Source organism: Nothobranchius furzeri, chromosome 18 (genome assembly GCF_043380555.1).
Source record: "Nothobranchius furzeri strain GRZ-AD chromosome 18, NfurGRZ-RIMD1, whole genome shotgun sequence".
Taxonomy (NCBI): domain Eukaryota; kingdom Metazoa; phylum Chordata; class Actinopteri; order Cyprinodontiformes; family Nothobranchiidae; genus Nothobranchius; species Nothobranchius furzeri.
Genome location: NC_091758.1, coordinates 45227351 through 45241450, shown reverse-complemented (window position 1 = coordinate 45241450; position 14100 = coordinate 45227351). Strand labels below are relative to the sequence as shown.

Genomic DNA, 14100 nt, shown 5'->3' with positions numbered 1-14100 from the left:
TCAGCCCGAACTGACCACTGAGCACCGACCCGAAACGCGGTCCCTCCGCGGCGGTTCTGCGCTCGGCGGGCAGCGGCGGCTGCGCTGTGCAGTGAGCGGCCGTGGCGCAGCGCGGTGCGCCGGGGCGCTCTCTCGGAGCTCAGTGCCAACGTCCTTGTGGAGGAAGAGGAGGGGGAGTCCGCCTTCACACCATCCCAGAAGCGCGCGGAGCGGAACGGATGCGGGGCGGCTCTCCTGCCGGTGGTCAGTCTGAGTCCGGGTCCACTGTCCGGACTCCTGGACCCGGTCCGGTCCTGCGTGAAGTGAGCAGGTGACCGCGCGTCAGCCGGCACGTGAGCAGCAGGAGTCCAGGTTTGTTTTCGGCACTCTGCGCAGCGGCGGTCCGAGCTGCGCCCGGTTCGGCCTGTCAGACTTTAACTCTTGCAGTCAGAGCCCGGACTGGTCTGAGGACGGTCTGTCACCCTCTCCTCTCTTTGTGCTGCTGGCTGCGAGTCCCGCGTCCCCCACGCGCACGCGGTTCTGAGCGGCTCTCTGGCTGATGGGAGAAAACTCAAGTTCAAGTGCGGACGTGACGTTCAGTCTGCGGTGCGAAGGGAGAGTGGAGACTGAAGAGCACTGGGGGCGACTAGTGGTAGCTTACACACACACACACACACACACACACACACACACACACACACACACACACACACACACACACACACACACTCACACACACACTCACACACAAACTCGGGCATGTGGCGCGCGCATGGCAGCAGTGGTCAGAGTCGCTCAAGTCATCTCTGGCGCGGAAGCGTCGCTGTTGGAGCGGGATTTGGTTCTGTTGGAGAAGTGGCCTGATGCGCGTGCACAGCCCCTCACGGGGCCGGACGGACACTGTGCACGCGCTGTGACCGTACATGTATCCTCACCTGTCACGATCAGACTTCTCTGATAGGAACTTTCACCTTTTGGTTTGGCGCGCATTGAAACATCAAAGAGCTAAAAGATAAATAACCTTTAATCTCTAAACTTAATATTTCATCATCAATTAATCCCGTTTTTAATCCCGCCAACCGTGCATGGCCTGGCACCGCGAGCTCCTATCGATCACATAATGTAGATTCACCGCGTTCCGGTTCAGCTGAATTATGATAATAATAATAATAATAATAATAATAATAATAATAATAATAATAATAATAATAAACCTTATTTATATTATTATTATTATTATTATTATTATTATTATTATTGTGTGATTTAATCGTTTTTTTATCTCGCGGCAAAATCAGCTGAGCTGCACGCGCTCAACTTTTGTTTTAGCTATAAAAACCAAATTATTGTGTGTGTGTGTGTGTGTGTGTGTGTGTGTGTGTGTGTGTGTGTGTGTGTGTGTGTGTGTGTGTGTGTGTGTGTGTTCTCACTCACCTCCTCACACTGGGTCATGGGTCAGAACTTTCAGACTTTGTGCGTAAAGGCGCACCTGGTTGGTCTCTGGGCGGAACCGGACCCCAGCAGGTTCTTGGGGAGGTTCTGACCCCATCCATCCCTCCTTACATCCAGCAGAACCCGCGTGCTGGTCCCGGTCGGGTTCGAGCCTCTCCTCCTTTACTGAAACCCAGACTGGGTCGCGTTTCGTCTCCAGCGCGTCTGACTCCATCGGCTCATAAACATGATTTATTTTTAATTTGGGGGAATGAGGCGGTTCCGGTTCGTCGTCGTACCGAACAGAACCGAGCAGGCAGCACCACGTGGCCGCAGAGAGGTGTTTTATATGAAGCTACGGAAACCCTCGTTCATCGGTTCTGATTTGATCATCTTGGACTTTTGGACTCGTTTGTTTAGATGAAGCCGAACCTTCCTTCAGAACCAGCAGTGGGTCAGGTCTGGGGTCACTCTGCGGGCCAACTTCCGGCTGTGGCGCGTGTCCTTGCGGCCTGATTGGCTCATTAGTCAGAAGGGCGACAGGTTATTGGACGTTTCCTCGGCTGAAGGCCATCATCGTGAGTTATGGCCTCCTGCTTCCGCCCTCCTTCATTTGCATATAAGCACGCGCCTGTTTGTTTTATGTTAATGCTAAATAACCCTTTCTCTTTTTTATTCTCCACCTCCCTCGCGTCGGCTGGTGGTTAAATTTTAATTATCGGGACGTGGAGGTGTCCTCTGAGTTTTAGGATCACTTTGTGCACAACTGTTCACTAATATTGATGTTTATGCGCACACAGGCTGGCAGATTACAGCGGACGCGCACTTTAAGAGGGCTGTGAGCGGAATTCTTGATGCTTTCTTTATTCTTTATTCTGTCTTTTTCAGCCAATCAGGAGCTTTGATGTCAGCGCGGGAAAGCACTCGGGGTTTTTAGAGCAGCAGCATGCGTGAAGCTGCGTTTTCAGCTTCAGTCTCTTTAAAAACGAACGAACCTTTCTACTTGTGCAGAAGAAGGAAAACGACTTTAATCTGAGATTTTTTACAGGATTATTTAAAATCCATCCTCTAAATAATCTGAGCTAAGGTCCCAGAGACTCAGAGCAGCAATGCAACAGCGCCCTCTGCTGGTCATCTGCTGCCACGTCCACACCCAGCTCCGGAACCGGAACCAGAACCAGAACCAGAACCAGAACCAGTGATTCGTTGGTCCAGCTGAACCTCACCAGGACTTGTCGGTCTCCACGGTTGTGGAGGAGAACCATCTGGACCAGGAATGGGAAAAGGTGCCTTCCTAACCCCCCAAGGCTCTTCACAACACAGCCAGTCATCCACCCGTCCTGGTGGTGATGAGCTACGATGTAGCCACAGCTGCCCTGGGTGAGGCTGCTAAGACTCTTGCTCAAGGACACAACAGCTGCTGTTGTCGGAGCTGGGATTGAACCTACAACCTTCAGATACCCTCCTGAGCTACTGGATCCTCAGAAAGTTCTGCTTCTGACCCGTTCCTTTTGGAGAACACCAGAGAGCTGGTTCTGTTTTCAGGAAGACAAAACGAGACCTGAACCTGCTGATCACCTGGCACGTCCATGTCGGAACGCCTTTCTGGAGAACCGGAACATTTTGGGATGGATCTGAACAGAATCCAGCAAACGTAAAACATCATTTTTACTAAAAACACACAAAACAGTCTGGTCCTGCAGCAGGTCTGTTCATTAAGGAGCAGCTTGGTACCGCTCAGTACCACAGTAGGACCCAGTAGAACCTGGTCGGACCCAGTAGAACCCACAGAGCTGAGACAAATCCAGCATCACACACACCTGAGGATTTCTGATCTGAAGCTTCCTGACGTCCGATTCCGGAGTCAGCTGGTCGACGCCATGCTGCAGCAGAACATCTGAATCTGGTTCCACCAGAACCCCTGGAGGACGCTGGAACTAAAGAGTCCACACACACACACACACACACACACACACACACACACACACACACACACACACACACACACACACACACACACACACACACACACACACACACACACACACACACACACACACAACTGCTGGCATCTGATAGAGGAGCCCTGAGCTGCCAGAGCTTTGCATTCAGCACAATTTGCTCCATCCTCAGACTCTCCGACCCAGATGCAGGAGAACCGGGCCAAATCCGGTCTTTGTGTTAAACCTCACGAGTCGCTTTTATTCTGCGGCGTTGACCCGACTTCTGGCTCTGTCACACATCACATCGTCCTGATGTGGGCAGATTATCAAGGACCCTGAAAAACTGGGCCCAGGTGTTCCGAACCAAACCTCTTCCTCTTAAAGAGGTCAGGGTTAGAGGTCACCGTCCTGATGCATGTCCACGTCTCCCTGATGGCAGGTGGAGGCAGACAGACGAGGAACAGGAAGGTTATCTCATCATCAGGTCAACCCCACCCACAGGTCAGAGGCAGCAATCTCAGTCAGTGATGACGGTGATGATGACGGTGATGGTGATGATGATGATGATGGTGATGGTGATGATGATGATGATGATGATGGTGATGATGATGATGGTGATAATGATGGTGATGATGATGATAATGATGGTGATGATGATGATGATGATGATGGTGATGATGACGGTGGTGATGATGATTATGATGATAAAGATGGTGATGATGATGATGATGATGGTGATGATGATGATAATGATGGTGATGATGATGATAATGATGGTGATGATGATGATAATGATGGTGATGATGATGATAATGATGGTGATGATGATGATAATGATGGTGATGATGACGGTGGTGATGATGATTATGATGATGATGGTGATGGTGATGATGATGATAATGATGGTGATGATGATGATGATGATGGTGATGATGATGATGGTGATAATGATGGTGATGATGATGATGGTGATAATGATGGTGATGATGACGGTGGTGATGATGGTGATGATGATGATGATGGTGATGATGATGATGATGGTGATGATGATGATGATGATGGTGAAGATGATGATGGTGATGATGACGGTGATGATGATGATGATGATGGTGATGGTGATGATGATGATGATGATGGTGATGATGATGATGGTGATAATGATGGTGATGATGATGATAATGATGGTGATAATGACGGTGGTGATGATGATGATGGTGATGATGATGGTGATGATGATGATGATGATAATGATGGTGATGATGATGATGATGATGGTGATGATGATGATGGTGATAATGATGATGATGATGATGATGATTATGATGATGATGATGGTGATGATGATGATGATGATAATGATGGTGATGATGATGATGATGATGGTGATGATGATGATGGTGATAATGATGGTGATGATGACGGTGGTGATGATGGTGATGATGATGATGGTGATAATGATGGTGATGATGACGGTGGTGATGATGGTGATGATGATGATGACGGTGATGATGATGATGATGATGGTGATGATGATGATGGTGATAATGATGGTGATGATGATGATGGTGATAATGATGGTGATGATGACGGTGGTGATGATGGTGATGATGATGATGATGGTGATGATGATGATGATGATGATGATGGTGAAGATGATGATGGTGATGATGACGGTGATGATGATGATGATGGTGATGGTGATGATGATGATGGTGATGATGATGATGGTGATGATGACGGTGGTGATGATGATGATGGTGATGATGACGGTGGTGATGATGATGATGATGGTGAAGATGATGATGGTGATGATGACGGTGATGATGATGATGATGATGATGGTGATGATGACGGTGATGATGATGATGATGGTGATGGTGATGATGATGATGATGATGATGATGGTGATGATGATGATGGTGATAATGATGGTGATGATGATGATGATGATGGTGATGATGACGGTGGTGATGATGATTATGATGATGATGATGGTGATGATGATGATGATGATGATAATGATGGTGATGATGATGATGATGATGGTGATGATGATGATGGTGATAATGATGGTGATGATGACGGTGGTGATGATGATTATGATGATGATGATGGTGATGATGATGGTGATGATGATAATGATGATGATGATGGTGATGATGATGATGACGGTGGTGATGATGATTATGATGATGATGATGGTGATAATGATGATGATGGTGATGATGATGATGGTGATAATGATGGTGATGATGATGATGGTGATAATGATGGTGATGATGATAATGGTGATGATGATAATGGTGGTGATGATGAGGATGGTGATGATGATGATGATGATGGTGATAATGACGATGATGGTGTTGATGATGATGGTGATAATGATGGTGATAATGATGGTGATGATGATGGTGATAATGATGGTGATAATGACGATGATGGTGATGATGATGATGGTGATAATGATGGTGATAATGACGATGATGGTGATGATGATGATGGTGATAATGATGGTGATAATGATGGTGATAATGACGATGATGGTGATGATGATGATGGTGATAATGATGGTGATAATGATGGTGATGATGATAATGGTGATGATGATAATGGTGGTGATGATGAGGATGGTGATGATGATTATGATGATAATGATGATGATAATGGTGATGATGATGAAGAAGATGTTTTAAATCTTCCAGCTTTCCTTTAGTGATTTTCCCTTTTCCATCTTTATGGAAAAAGCAGAACTTGCCGTAACTTCTGAAGGTATTAATGACGTGTTGCCTTTCCCACATGTCCTGGACGGCGGAATCTAAAACAAACTGTCTGGATCGAGATTCCTGACCCTGGTGTCTGAATCTGGTTTCCTGTCCTCAGATCTGACACCAGTTCTCACCTCTGCAGCTGGTCCTCTTTCCCATTCCTGCGTCTTCTGCCCATATTAAGCAAGTATAAGAAGAATTTGTGATATTTTGGTAAAATCCAGCTAAAACTGGTTTCAAGTATCTTCAGACCATCTTTTTTTGACCATTTTGGTTTCTTACTTGAAGCCTTTGTCATTATGGTCAGATGTACATCCGGTTGTTGCTTCTTCTGTAGCTGCTTTCCAATCGGTCTGTCCAGGTTACACTGTGAGCATCATGTGATTCAGGGAGATTTCAAGAGCAAGTCACCCCTTACAAGAAGCGTACTTCACTCCCACTTCATGTTTGAAAAATGCAACAAATGCTGTTGCCTAGCAGACCGAGAGGGTGGAGCCACTAACAAATACACACACTCACGACATTGTGACATCATAATGTACCAGATTACATCATAGCATCCCTCTTAGCCAATAGCGGTGGCAGATTTAAATTCAAATGCAGTGAAGAGTTTTTTACCTGACAACGGCACAATATTGACAGTTTCAGGCAGAAAATTTAAATTTTAACTAAAACGCACTAAAGTGCTAAACTATTGACTACACGTGTCTGCAGCACGATTAGACACACATTTATGTAGTTTATCAGAAAAAAATAGTTGATTTGGGGGTGACTTGCTCTTTAAGCTTTTATTCAAAGATATCGGCCAGAGGCTGAACTCCTCTGAACCGCTCGTGTAAAGAAGTACTAAAACATCAGAGGAAAAAGGTTTTTGGACTTTCACAGCTGGACTTTTAGGAAAATCTGATGTTTGTGACCGGCGCGGGAAAAACAGAAACTAGCTTCCGGTCTAGGCCCTGGACAGCTGGTGACGTTCCACAAGGTCAACCCCCGACTCCGGTGTTTGTGCGTTAGCGTTATAGCAGAACAACGTGTCATCAGTCAGATGTAGCTCCTGAAGCCATTTGTTTATCTCTGGGACACGGCGACCAGAACGGATATCAGATTACCGGAGAAGTTCAACCGAACTCTGACCTCGCTAGCTGGATATCACTACCGGAGGTGCAGACACGCTTTTAACTCAGAAGACCCGATTTGGACATTGAGGAGGATTCTGTTCATCTTCAGAACCAAAGCTGGTTCAGTTTGTTAACTTTAGTTAAATATTTCATCTCTGTGCTCCACCAGGAGCTCTCAGCTGACTGCAGGTCTCAGCTCCATCATGTGTCCCGATATAATTCTGTGATCTACAGATAAATAAATAAAGGGCTCCATGTATGTGTTGACATAACTCTGGTAACATTTAACCAATAATTTACCAGAATAAACCTTCCTGATGCTGGAGTAACTCGCTAGCTCGGTTCATTTGCACTGATCCAGGATGGCACGGAGCTTCTACCGGTCCCAGGAGGACCTATTGCTGAAATATGGGGATTGTCTTTTGGGGTGTGTGTGTGTGTGTGTGTGTGTGTGTGGTAGCTTTCCTAAATGACTTGTTTTTTCCTTACCAGAGCTAAGACGGTTAGCAGTCATGCTAACGGGACTCTGGTCCAGGAGTAGCGGTGCGGTTCCAGATGGATTTATAGATGTAGGTTAATATTTTAGATCAGACCTGTTATTTAGAATGCGTGTTGGACACGGACATGCGGCCCAGACCTTTTGCTGCAGCTGTAAACTCACTTTTCTGTAATAATTAAGAGCACGACAGTAAACAAAACACAGTCATTCACAACACAGCAGCTAGCTTGTTATATGTGTTGGAGCGGCGTACGCAGAACACAGTTCTTCACTGTCTGGAGAGGATTTGGGTTTCTGTAATAATTTATGACAAAAGTCCTTAAATAAACCCAGATCATGTTTATAGAGGTGGTGAAGTCTAGTTATGCTGCTTTTCTACACGTTAATGCCGAGTCTAGACACTACCTTTAACAACTAGATGTTTTAAATGAAGGGTTTTCTGTTATTGTTTGTCCCTCATGATTTTGAAGCTTCGTAGGTCAACATTATTCTCAAAGCAATGCTTTTAATGTTTGACTCACATAAAATACACGGTAATGCATTTGGTCCAGTGCCTTCTAATGTTCTACAACCGCCCAAGGCACCTTACAACACAACCGGTCATCCACACACACACGCTGTCTGCCACCTGTCCTGAACAGTGGAAACTGGGATTCATCCGTCAACAGAACACCTCTCCAACGCGTCAGACGTGCCCTGAAGTCGGTTACACCAGTCAGGTCTTTGGGTTGGGGTTGTGAAAATGGAGCAGGGACAGAAGCGTTGTAGGTAATAAAATGATAACAAGGTTAAGTGTTTCAGTCGTCTTTTACCACATCTAAAAACATCCTGAACACATTCGCTTATTTCAGAAAGTTTACTTTTTCTGTGACAATAAGCTCCGCCTCTTTGGTGGAACTTCCTATAGTACCTCCACCGCCATGAGAAGATTTTCCAGATTCAGCCCTCCATCATCTGTCGTCTCCCCTCTCCTCCCTTCGTCCATCATCCTCCCATCCCACACTACTCTGCCTCTCTCCTGAGATGTGGCCTGACAGTCAGGCTACTGGGCACCAGAGCCCACGGTGCCAAAGCCATCACATCAGAGCGTGTGTGACCACCTGAGCGACGGCCGCAGTAATCACTGATGTGGTCCGAGGAGGCGCTGGATGGCAGGTCTGGGGGATTCTGGGTCAGGCCTGGAGGTCTGACGAAGATGAGGTGAGACACCATCTCAGGGCCTCTTGTGTGCTTGCTGGTCAGCTGACCGGTGTGTGTGTGTGTGTGTATGTGGGGGGGGGGATCGGGTCTGATCCGAGCTGATTTTGTCGACTCTCGGGTCTCACAGTGGTGTTTGATGACAGGCCATCAAACCAAAACCAGGACAAACATGGAGGAGAGAGGTAAGTCACAGTGTGTGTGTGTGTGTGTGTGTGTGTGTGTGTGTGTGTGTGTGTGTGTGTGTGTGTGTGTGTGTGTGTGTGTGTGTGTGTGTGTGTGTGTGTGTGTGGTTTCTTGACACGGCTGAAGCAGATTATTTTCAGAATTAGGTTTTCTGTCTAAATTAAATTAGACGTATTTCAGGAGGAGTTCACAACACTTCCCTGAACCGGAGGACTCCAACGTGCTTTACCGCACGTTCACACACTGATGGTGATGAACTACGTTGTAGCCACAGCTCAGCTGCCCTGGGCAGTCAGAAGCACCACCAGCAGGTAAAGCGCTTGCCCAAGGACACAGGCGACAGACAGCCTGGGTTTTAACTGGCAACCTCCCAAATAACAAGCAAACACCAGACCCGAGTTAAAAACATGCAGAAGGTAGATCAACCATCCCTGACAGGCATGTTTCTACCCTTACATCCCTCACTGCATCATGTAAATAAACTTCATGACGATGACCGCGTCATATTGCTGTTTCCTCATGGAAGACAGCCGGTGTCTTTCTTTTTTGGCTCCACGCATTCATTTTCCTGTCTCAGCTGCTTTTGTTCTTCAGCACCACTGCAGAAGCCTGGATGGGCATGGTGGCATCATCATGCTACGCTCCTCCCCTTCCAGGTAGTCTAGTCCAGATCCTCCCTCGGACTGTAAACACTAACACCCAGTCTCTCTGTGTAGCTAAAGGGAGTTTCATCTAGAACCCAAACATGGGTTCTTGCCTGAGAGGAGCAGCAGCCCTGTCCGGTCATCCTGAAGAAGAGGTGAATCCGCACAAACCGTTGGATTTTATATTCAGCTCTCAGACGCGGAGCCAGAATGTGACCGTTATTTTAGAGTCTGCTAAAACTTGATGTGGCTTCATCTTCTCTGTGGCTAACGATGTCATCATAGTCATCATCACACACTTGTGAAATTCATCTCCACATGGAGGGGGGCAGTGAGCTGCAGCATTGGCTGCCCTCGGTAAGTCTTGGGTAGGGTGTGTGACCGGTACGACGCCCGCATCGCTGCAGATGCAGCACCAATCCACCCATCGATCTCACGCTCCAGCTTTCCCTCACTCGTGAACAAGACCCCTCTCCACCACACCTCTCCAGGTCTCACTGTCGTTGCCCACGTTAGCGTTAAAGTCCCCCAGGGGAACGAGGGAGTCACCAGATGGAGCACCTCCTCCAAGGTCTCCAAAAAGGGTGGGTAGTCTGGTGCATAAGCACAGACAACAGTCAGCACCCCCCCCCCCCCCCTGCACATAGGAGGGAGGCTACCCTCTCGTTCACCGGGGTAAACCCAATGTCCAAGAACCAAGGTGGGGGCAACTAGTATGCCCACCCCTGCATGGCACCTCTTAGTGGGAGCAACTCCAGAGTGGTAGAAGAAACTGGTTCCAGAGACAGAGCCATGCGTCGAGGTGAGTCCGGCCCTTTGGCCCCTCCTACAAGTGGTGAGCCAATGGGAAGGGGGCCCCACATTTCCTCTTCAGGCTGTGCCCGGCCGGGCTCCTTGGGTGAAAGCCCGGCCACCAGGCCCTCGCTGGCGTGCCCCACCTCCAGAGGGGGGCTCCAGTGACTCGCGTCCAGGCGAGGGAACACCGTGTCCATTTACATAATTCATCATGAGGTCTTTGGCCTGCTCTGAGTCTGACCCCTCACCTAGGACCTGTTTGCCTTGGGTGACCCTACCAGAGGCAGAAAGCCTCGGACAGCACAGCTCCTAGGATCGTTGGGACACTCAAACCCCTCCACCACGGTGAGGTGGCAGCCCAGGGAGGGCTCATTCCTCCAGTAGTGACGGGGACGGTATTTGTGGTTAAAAGTCTGGAACGAGCGTCATAAAACCTCGTATGTAAATGTTGGGCATAAATGTCATAAAACCATGAACCTAGCGCGTCACGGGAACGTCGGGGGTCATCGAGGCACAAACTACTTATAGTTTATATAAAACAAGGAAACGCTGCTCGTCCCCGGGCCTCCGTCCCCTAACGAATGAGTCTCTCTGCTGGGCAGGTGGTGGGACCTCGTCCACCTGCTGCTGAAGGGTGAGCCCCTCCCCCTCCTCCACCAGCTCCCCACATCCATTTGCAAATGATCTGGCTTGTCTGCATATTGTCACTTGCAGCCGGCTCGGCCATTCATCACCTGTCAGCGACGCGAAGTGCCCTCCACACTTAATTGTTCGCTCTCTGACCTGCAGAATAGAGAGTGATGTTCCCGCTCCGAGAGGAGGAAGGGAGGCAGAAAGCCTCGCACCATTCTTCTGTTTCTAGGTCACGTCAGAGGAGGAAGGAGACATGAGAGGTGGGAACGACGAGCCATCCGGGCCGGATCTGGTTCGACCCACACCTCAGAAGGCCTTCATCTCTAAGCTCAGGATGTCGTGACTTTACTAGAACCTGAAGCGTCTGACGACCTCCAGCGTAGGTACGGTTCTGCTGGACTACAAACATGTCTGCAGTCCAGGAGGTCACTGATCCCAGGTCAGCGGACATTCCCGGCTGAGTTATAATCTGGTCTTCGCCTTCACCAGGCACGGATTATTACAGGATCTAACCCTAAGCCTGCATCTGCGGGGGCGGGTGGTGACCCGGGGGGTTACAGAACACACACACACACACACGGTGAGAAAGGGATGATGTTTATTCTCTGACAGCATCAGAACCGGTTCAGAAGGACAGATCAGGACAGGTTCCACAGCCTCCACAAGGGATCTTACCAGATGTTTGGGAAGCTAGCGCTGGGACCGGGTCCGGTTCGGATGTTTAAACCTGTTCTGAACCGGTCCAGAGGAGTCGGATCGAGTCCTTGAGCCGTGTTAAACGGCTCCGACACATCTTTGAACATTTAGGGTGGAAACAGTTTCTTCCCAGAGGAGAAAGCACGGCGTGGTGTTTTCCTAAAGTCCTGCTCCAGAAGGGAAAACCTGACGACATTCCTTATTCCCACTGAGTCCTAGTATGGCTTTATGAGCAGAGACCGGCCCGGTTACGATACATTCACCCGATACTTCATCAGCGCGTCCTGCTCGTCGCCAGCGGAGACGGATTCATCCGACTCCATGGACTCAGGGAGGCAGCAGGAAGAGAACTCAGAACGGACCGGACACGGAGCGGTCCAGCTTCACCCGAACACCGACTCCCGCTGAAACTTTCCGAGGCGTTCCTGTCGGACAGGATGAATCAGAGCTCCTCTGGTGAAGAACATCTACAGAAAGCCACGCTGGATCATCCCACACTTCCTTCCTTCAGCTTCCATCTAGGAGAAAACATTAAATAACGGGCAGGAGCGGCGGCAGGAAGCGGATCGTTCATTCCTGCTTCTCTTTGGGATGCGCTTCAGTTCGTTCAGCAGACTCCATCTGGTCCTCCTGCTCTGAACCTGCATCCTGTCTGCTGACGGCGTCTCCACCAGGCTCCGCCCCCATCCCACAGGATGCCTTCTCTCCATTCAGGAGATACTCCTCAGCCTGGACCCCCCCACTCTCCTCCTCTTCCTCCAGCCTCCCCAGGAGAATGGGAAGTTTGGCATCCGTGTCATTTTCCAGGAAAGAAATGTCGCTTTCCTGAAACCGAGGCAGCGCGGCGCCGTCCTCCAGTTTCTTCTGAAAGTAGAGACGTTTGTCCGCGCCGCTGGTCGACGCCTTCTCCAGGATCTGCTTCTCCGCCAGACGGAGCTGGATGGCCAGACGTGAGTGGAGGGAAAGATCCGGCTTCTCCAACAGAGAGCGGTCCTCCTGGAAGGAAGAGAATGATTTTCTAAGAAATCATGAAACATGACGGAGTTCCAGCTGAACCCTGGTTTTCTCTCCGGACCGACCCGGGACCAGCTCCGTTTGAATGTAAGGTCTCCTTCAGGCCAACATCACCAGGTCGGTGCCGGACAGGAAGCTAGAGCTGGGTTCATGTTCCCGGTTACTAACCCTAACTCACCTCAGACGTGGTTCTGTATGTCTTCAGCAGAAGAGCAGCTCGGTTCTCCAGGAAGGTCCACAGCTTGATCTCGTTCTCCCAGCTGACAGGAAACTCGCCGTTGCCCAGGGTGAAGATCTTGTTGATGGTGTGATCGCCCAACAGATAATCCTTCAGTTCCTCTGGAAACACACAGACCCAAAGGTTGATCCGACTCCAGTTCAGAGAAAAGATTCTGTTCTACCAGGTGAGCTGAAGATCCAGCATCCAGAACCAAGTGTGGACCGTCCAACAGAACCGTCAGCATCACCAACATCGTTAGTTTCAGCTTCTACAAATAAAAACTTCACATCTGTGGTCCCTTTTTCTGTCTGCAGATGTTTTATGTGTGGTCAAGGCTTGTGTTGTCCGCCCCGGACCGGTTTACACCCGCCCCCCGGACCGGTTTACGCCCGCCCCGGACCGGTTTACACCCGCGCCCCGGACCGGTTTACACCCGCGCCCCGGACCGGTTTACACCCGCGCCCCGGACCGGTTTACACCCGCCCCGGACCGGTTTACACCCGCCCCGGACCGGTTTACACCCGCCCCGGACCGGTTTACGCCCCGCCCCGGACCCGCCCCGGACCGGTTTACACCCGCCCCGGACCCGCCCCGGACCGGTTTACACCCGCCCCGGACCCGCCCCGGACCGGTTTACACCCGCGCCCCGGACCGGTTTACACCCGCCCCGGACCGGTTTACACCCGCCCCGGACCGGTTTACGCCCCGCCCCGGACCCGCCCCGGACCGGTTTACACCCGCGCCCCGGACCGGTTTACACCCGCGCCCCGGACCGGTTTACACCCCGCCCCGGACCGGTTTACACCCGCGCCCCGGACCGGTTTACACCCCGCCCCGGACCGGTTTACACCCGCCCCGGACCGGTTTACGCCCGCGCCCCAGACCGGTTTACACCCGCGCCCCGGACCGGTTTACACCCGCGCCGGACCGGTTTATGCCCGCGCTGGACGTTTGAGCCCGTGATCAACGTTTTACACCTG

At 50.0% G+C, this 14100-nt stretch overlaps 1 protein-coding gene across 3 annotated transcripts in view; it reads right to left on the bottom strand.

Annotated features, from left to right (window-relative positions):
* Positions 1 to 12102: 12102 nt before the first annotated feature.
* Positions 12103 to 14100, bottom strand: part of setd3 (SET domain containing 3, actin histidine methyltransferase) — a 9576-nt gene continuing 7578 nt past the window's right edge. For all 3 annotated transcript variants that reach the window (XM_054734457.2, XM_054734459.2, XM_054734458.2), the window contains exons 12-13: positions 13079 to 13239; positions 12103 to 12882 (exon numbers count right to left, since the gene is read on the bottom strand). In XM_054734457.2, coding sequence (XP_054590432.1) covers positions 12457 to 12882; positions 13079 to 13239 — 587 coding nt within the window. In that variant the 3' untranslated portion in view covers positions 12103 to 12456. The remainder of the gene's footprint in view (positions 12883 to 13078; positions 13240 to 14100) is intronic.